General features: G+C 48.0%; 1 protein-coding gene across 1 annotated transcript in view; it reads left to right on the top strand.

The window, feature by feature from the left end:
* KIAA1549 (KIAA1549 ortholog) overlaps positions 1 to 6,776 on the top strand; it is a 132,206-nt gene extending 125,430 nt beyond the window's left edge. Inside the window, exons 19-20 of the mRNA XM_054726150.1 lie at positions 2,513 to 2,658; positions 5,261 to 6,776. Of these exons, the coding sequence (XP_054582125.1) occupies positions 2,513 to 2,658; positions 5,261 to 5,512 (398 nt within the window). The 3' untranslated portion in view covers positions 5,513 to 6,776. The remainder of the gene's footprint in view (positions 1 to 2,512; positions 2,659 to 5,260) is intronic.
* The last annotated feature ends 552 nt before the right edge of the window (positions 6,777 to 7,328 follow it).

Below are 7,328 nucleotides of genomic sequence, written 5' to 3' on the forward strand. Positions count from 1 at the left end.
AGCTGTGTTGTGTGTTAAGTGGACAGAGAAAGATACATAATCCTATCTAATAATAGACAAATATGCAAATTGACCATACCTCCGACACACCCACAAGCCACGCCCACCATCCAATCAGAGCGAGTATGCAAATTAACCCAAACCAAGATGGCTACAGCCACAGAGAGCAAGGTTTCCTAGGTAACAGAGGAAGCCAAGCTTTCCACCTGCCCTTGCCAGGCCTAAGCCTCCACTCAAGCTACAAAGTTTCAATTATAGAAGGTAAACAAATTCAAACAAATGGCGGCAGAATGGAGCTTGAGAGAGCAGGCCAGGGTTGCCGCCGGCAACAGGGGAAGCAAAGCTTTCTGCACACCCTGGCCGGGCCCACCTGCTTAAGGCAACAAAGTTTCAATTATAACCCCAACACAAATGGCTGCCGGCCTCAGAGGGAGCCCCAGGCTTGGCTCTGCTCCAGGCTACAAAGTTTCAATTGTAGAAGGAAAATAAATTCCAGATACCAGGCCCTCCGCTTGGGTTGCCAGGGGGCATGGCCGGCCTGCAAACCACCACAGGCCCCTCACTCAGGCCGCCCCACACCCCAAGGGAACCCCACCTGATCCGGGACGCCCTTCAGGGCAAACCAGCTGGCCCCCACCCCTGTACCAGGCCTCTATCCTATCTAATAAAAGAGTAATGTGCAGATTGATCATCACTGCAACACACAATATAGCTGCCCCCATGTGGTCAAAGATCCTGCCCCTATGTGGACACAAGATGGCCACCACAAGATGGCCAGCAGGAGAGGGCAGTTGGGAGGCACCCGGCCTGCAAGGGAGGGCAGTTGGGAGGCACCCTGCCTGCAAGGGAGGGCAGTTGAGAGGGACCAAGCCTGCAAGGGAGGGCAGTTGGAGGTGATCAACCCTGCAGGAGAGGGCAGTTAGGGGTGACCAGGCCGGCAGAGGAGGGAAGTTGGGGGCAAACAGGCTGGCAGCAGAGTGGCTAGGGGGTGATCAGGCTGGCAGGCAGAAGCGGTTAGGGGCAATCAGGAAGGCAGGCAGGCAAGCAGTTGGGAGCCAGCAGTCCTGGATTGTGAGAGGGATGTCCGACTGCCCGTTTAGGCCCGATCCCACCGGGATCAGGCCTAACCCTCAAGGGGTCCCATATTGGAGAGGGTACAGGCTTGACTGAGGGACAACCCCCCTTCGTGCACGAATTTCGTGCACTGGGCCTCTAGTATGTCTATAATATATCAACTACCATCACAGTATTAACACAAAAGTATTCTTGTCTCCCTGTGCAGTTGTCTGAATCTTTGTAAATGATGGAGAACACTGCCACATTTATGTTCTTTGCAAGATTCCCTCAAACGATGTCTGTTGGGCAAACAGAACTGATAGCCCCAATTCCTTTAATACTGTTAGGAATCTTCAGTAACTGGCAAGTGAGCCTGTAGAGTATATTGTTCTCATGGGAACCTGGAAGTTTTTTATGACCTTCGGTTTTTAGTCTTTGTCTATCCCAATAAAACCGTGAAGGAGTTTTGTTGTTGTTTTTTTTTTTCTTTTTTGTTTGTTTGCTTGTAATGTATTTGATTAAGGGAGGCTGTTAATTAGACAATTAGAGGAGGAGACTTGAAGATGGAGCGGGCCCCTGCCTTACCTCTGTGAAATCTCTGAACCGTTGTAGGACAGGTCTGAGCATCACAGGTGAATTCGATGGTCCCAGGGCACTTGGAAATAAGTAGTTCCATTCCACCGTGCTTAAAGACCACCTTTCCCCCTCCCTTAATCTGCAGATAGGGATACTTCCGTATGCCAAAAGTTGATGGGGGAGAAAAATAATGTTGGTTAAAGCCTGGTCTTCTAGCCACACGAGGCCCCCCCCCCCCCCCCCCCCGCACAGCACTTCCCGGCTGTGCCAGCAGGATACCTCACCCGTGAGGCTGGGTGGGTGGCTTTAAAGTTTTAAACGTGAATATAATGAAAATGTACTTTAACATTCTGAATTCAAACAAATATGCACCCTGCCGTTTAAGAAAAATAAAAATCTTGTCATTTTAGCTCCTTGCGAGTCTCAAAGCCACGAGCTAGGAGGAGCCAGGTTTCAGCTTCTTCTTCTTTTTTCCTTTTTTTTATTTTTTATTAAGGTATTACATTCAGCTTCTTTATGGCTCCTAAACCTTTCAGTCCTTTCTTCCGAATAAATAAGATCATCCTTATTCGTAACCTCTGCAGAAATGAATGGAAGAGCTGTCTGTACCCTTCGTTCCCAGTCCTTTGATGTCTAGCCAGGAAAATAAGACCATCACTATCAGCCGCTCTATTAAAAGGAAGTAAAAGCCCGTGAACCAAGAAGCTCAGGGTCTGGTTTTCTTAGGAAATGTCATTCTCAGGAGGTAGAATTGGTTCCATGTTTGAACGGTGCTCATATTCCTGTCCCTAAGGGAGTGTGGTGGTCACAACCAAAGGGCCGTGCTGGGCAGCCTTGCTCTCTGCCTGTGTTGACCAGGCTGTTCCATGCTGTTCCTCAGGCTCCCAGATTCAGCACCTGACCCAGGTGGGGCTTGCGAGCAGGATCGGAGCTCAGCCGGCGGAGGTCCCTCCAAGCAGAGGCGGCCAGTGCGGGGGACCAGGCTGGCCTTCGTACGGGGAGGACGAGGCGGGCCGGAGAGAGGCCGTGAGTATCTGGCGTTCGGGTCACCACTGAGAATTCGGACACAACCGCGTACTTCAGCTGCCTCCGCGTTGGGGATCCCTTTTAAAAACCTACGTGAATAACAGTGTCAACCTCCCTCAGTTTTTCCCCTTGAGTGTATTTTTGCTTGCAGTTTTTAGATGGTAGATTTCCTCTGACCCAGAGTGGGAGAGTATTGGCATTGAATTTTAGAAAAGTATATAATTTTTCTTGAGGCAGATTTTAGGCTTGGAGTCATTTTTTTTTAATAACCTTTTAGAAATGATAAGAGCAATGTTCATCACAGAAAATATGGACAGAGACTAAGTAGCAGTTATTTAAAAATCTTTTTTCAATTTTTTATTGTGGTAAATACACAAAGTTTACCGTCTTAACCACTTTAAGTATACAGTTCATTGGTTTTCAAGACATTCCTACTGGTATGCAACCATCACCACCTCCATCTCCAAAGCTTTTTTCATCTTGTGAAACTGAAACTCGATCCTCATTAAACACGAACTTCCCATTTGTCCCTCTCCCCAGCTCTAGGCAATCACCATTCTACTTAATGTCTCTGTGATTTTGACTTCTTTAAAAAATGTGTTTTTATTGATTTTTAGAGAGAGGAAGGGAGAGGGAGGGAGAAAGAGAAACATCGATGCCCACTGTGGATTAACCCTTTGCACTCGCGTGCTTTTTTCTCCATTCCTTTATTCTAATGCTAACCGTGTCGAGTCACACTCGACATCCGAGTGCAAAAGGTTAAGCCCGAAACCCAGGCATGTGCCCTGACCGAGAATTGAACCAGCAACCTTTTGGTGCATGGGGCGATACCCAACTCAGCCACTCTGGCCAGGGCATGATTTTGACTTTTAAGTAGTGACTCTGAACCTGTAGGTGACTAAAATCGGGACTTGGTCTTTGGTGTGATCGCTATATAAGTTTTCTTGACCTTACGAACCTCCTGGCTCGCTGCTTGTGCTTTATTGTGGGTTTAGTAACATCATCTCCATGGTGCGCTCCAGGAGTAGATGCTTTGGCCATAACCACGCCTTCCAAGGCACAGGGTGTGTTTGGAGGCTTCTCATCACTCTGGTCACTCCTTCATAAGCACAGAATCAGTACGGGACACAGGTGATGTCTACAGATGCTTTCCTTTGTTTTCTCTCTCAAGCATTTTACATCCATGGGGGATAAATAGATGAATTTGAAAATACAAACCAAAATAATACTTTTTGTTTATCCTCATCATATGCTACAGCTTTCATTGCATTCATGTGTTTTTTTAGCAAATACACTAACTTCCTTTAATGACGGGATGCTTTTACTTAATGAAAGGAAATTAGTGGTAGGATATAATTTTTCCTAAAAGATACATTGTTACAAATCTCAGGTATTTGCTGACATCTTTCTTTTTTTGCCTTCATTGTGCCAACTTGATTTCATTAGGTGTTTGGGTTTGCCTGCCCAATCCAATGGTCCCTTAGAGTGCCTCCCTGTCCCTGTTTGGAAAAGTGAAATGTAGGAACAGTCTAGGGCAGTGGTCGGCAAACTCATTAGTCAACAGAGCCAAGTATCAACAGCACAACGATTGAAATTTCTTTTGAGAGACAAATTTTTTAAACTTAAACTTCTTCTAATGCCACTTCTTCAAAATAGACTCACCCAGGCCGTGGTATTTTGTGGAAGAGCCACACTCATGGGGCCCAAGAGCCGCAGTTTGCTGACCACGGGTCTAGGGCTTGCATGTCATGTTCACCAGCTAATAGCTTACTCTTAGCATAGGTGAAACCATGAATTTAGAACTCATGTTATGCAAAGAGGGATTTTTCACTGAAATGTATAATAATTCTTGTCAAATGAATACCCCATTTTACAGGGTGGGGCAAAAGTAGGTTCACAGTTGTGAGTACAAGAAACAGAGTTTATTCGTGTGTTACTGTTTTTTAATTATTGTATTGTTTTCTGTAGGAGCAACTGTAAATCTACTTTTGCCCCACACTGCATTATGGGAATATAAGCAAAACTCTCACGTTTCAGTGCAGATAACTTTTTAAAGGAAAGGCTCTACAGAGTGCTGGACAGACAGACAGGCAGATAAAAGGGAAAGTGATTTTGTGATCTTTAATGCGTGGTCCCTGGGCTCCAGTCCCAGGACAAAGGCACTTGTGCTTTTTGTTAGTCCCTCTGCCAGTACCTGCTTAACGCTCCCAACTCTCAGGTGTCCTCATCTGACCTTTCACCTCCACGGGGTGCTCCAGCCTCCCTTCCTTCCCAGCCCCCTGGGTCCCCTCCTCCCTCTGCTCCCAGCGGCCACTCACCTCCACACACACAGGCACAGAGACGTGGCTGATCGGCTCATCCTTTCTACCACTAAGCATTTGTGAGGCACCTGTTAAGTTCAAGTTCAAAGGTGTCTTGACTGCACTGCTCTCCCCTGAACAATTTTGCCACAGTTATTACTCTCCATCCCAGCCCCAGGGTGTCCTGTCGGAGGGCTGAGCTGGTGGCTGGGAGATGGGAGGAGGAAGTCCTGGGAGCGTGAATTTGGTTTTCCCTCCTGTTCCCACGTGGGAAGTACAGCGCCATCTGCTGTGTTTTTCAGACACACATGCTCGGACATCAGGAGTACTCTTCACCGCTGTTCCAGGTGCCAAGGACTTCGGGCAGGGAGCCCTCGGCTCCTCCCGGGAACGCCCCGCACAGGGGGCTGCAGGGCGCCGGGCTGGCCTATGCCACCAGCTCCACGGAGGACCTCCAGCCCGGCCACTCCTCCACTTCGCTCATCAAGGCCATCCGTGAGGAGCTCCTGCGGCTCTCCCAAAAACAGACCGCCGTGCACAACTTCCACAGCTGATGGGCCTCGCCTTGCATTTTGCCAAGTATCCGCTTCCCGTGGAAGCAAGACTCAAAGGAAACCGGCCTAAGGGATGTCAGGAAGAGGGCCAGCGCCTCCGGGGCTGGGGGCCGCGGAAGGGAGCAAGTTGCAATCTGAGAAGATGCCAGATGCCATAAGTCACGTGACAGCGCGCGAGGCTTTTACTGAGTTGGCGATGCTGTGACCATTTGGGTTCGGTCGAGATTTCTGGACTCCTGGCCAAAAGCCAGCAGCACTTCACGAAAGACAAACCGCAAACCTAAGCTAACGGAGTTTCTTAGTTAGTCCCCTTTTTCAAGGCAAAAGATGAAAATGTATAGAACGTATAGGGCCGACAGGAGTCCAGCATTTCCGTGCGAAGACGTGTTTGAGGCTGGTTTGTACGGTGAACCTGCTGCTTTGTTTTCTGAGAAAAGAGATTTGAAGACATTTTATTAACAGCTTATTTTCCTCTTTTTCTCCATAGGAACTTGTTTTACTAGTAATATTAACAACAAGGATACTAAGACTGTTCGGGGATTTAAAAAGCTACTAGTGAGAAACCAAATGATAGATGTAGAGCCTGATGATTCCACACGAAGCCATCATCTGCATTTTCCCTTCTACTTCTGGTGCTACCGCTCCAAGCGCCCTCCCCCTTTGTGTCTGTGAAATGCAACTTTGGCTTTTCCAATGGAAGAATATGTTGAAGGCGTCATTTTGTTCTAGAAAGGGGGGGAAAAAAACCACTCCCAAAAGAGGGGGGAAAGCTAAATATTTATTTGGTTATTCAAAATACATATCAGAGTTTAGATTTACATTCTTAATTGTATTTGCTGGTTTTTAATTGGGCAGGTGGGACTCGCGAGAGCATCCCACGTCAGCACATGTCCTCTTCAAGGCCAGTCCTACAGAATGAGGCTTTCAGGAGGCCCTAACCGGTCCTGGCGCTTTGCCGATGAATTGCTCACCAATTATGTGTGAATGAGAAACGGTACATAAGCAACAATGACGTTTAAGCATTCCTAGGGCCGCCACATAGCGATTCGTGACTACGTTCCTAGTGATCACATTCTCTGTATGTTCAAGACCTAGAAATGAAGCTGAGTTCTCGCCAGCCTCTGAACCGGGAAACGTGAAGAGGAGCTTTGGGAACAAGGGAAGGGAGAGGGCCGCTCCTACCGTCTGATTTCGTTGTGCGTGACTCTGCTGAGTGACTGCTGAAGGCGTCTGTGTGCTGTGGGCCTGACAGAGGGTGTCATCTCCTTTGAGGTTGACTTCTGAAGTCACCATTCCTCTCCCCTCTCCCCCCCACCCCCCAATTAAAGTGAGGACTGGAATAACAAGGGCTGTTTGGTTTTCTGGTACCTGAGTGAAGCTCAGAAGAAAAACAGGTAACACATTGCTACTATGAGTCCTTTTTTTTTTACTAGATCAGCTAATACTTTAAACAGCAGATAAACAGGCAGAATTGGGGGCTCTAATCAAAACCCGTGTCACACCGTAAGAACCCTGACCCAGCTAACGTAGGTTTCCGCAGCGTAACCGTTATTCCAGAGCCGCGTTTCAGCACTGCGTGACGCCTGCCCTCAGCCTCACAGGGCAGGGCAGCCACTCTATCTGTGTGCTTCTCAAAGAGGAGGGCTGGAGAGTAAGTCTCTCAAGGATGTTAAGGAAAGGGACCCCTTTTCAGGCAGCCCTCACAAGCTCCAAGGGCGTGGGAGAGAAGGCCTCCTTCTGGGCTTGACTTCTGACCCTCGGTCTTGGGTTAATACCCAGAGTGGAGGGATCTCTGTGTGTGTCACTGAGAAATACC

This window comes from Eptesicus fuscus, chromosome 14 (assembly GCF_027574615.1).
Source record: "Eptesicus fuscus isolate TK198812 chromosome 14, DD_ASM_mEF_20220401, whole genome shotgun sequence".
In the NCBI taxonomy this organism is placed as follows: Eukaryota; Metazoa; Chordata; class Mammalia; order Chiroptera; family Vespertilionidae; genus Eptesicus; species Eptesicus fuscus.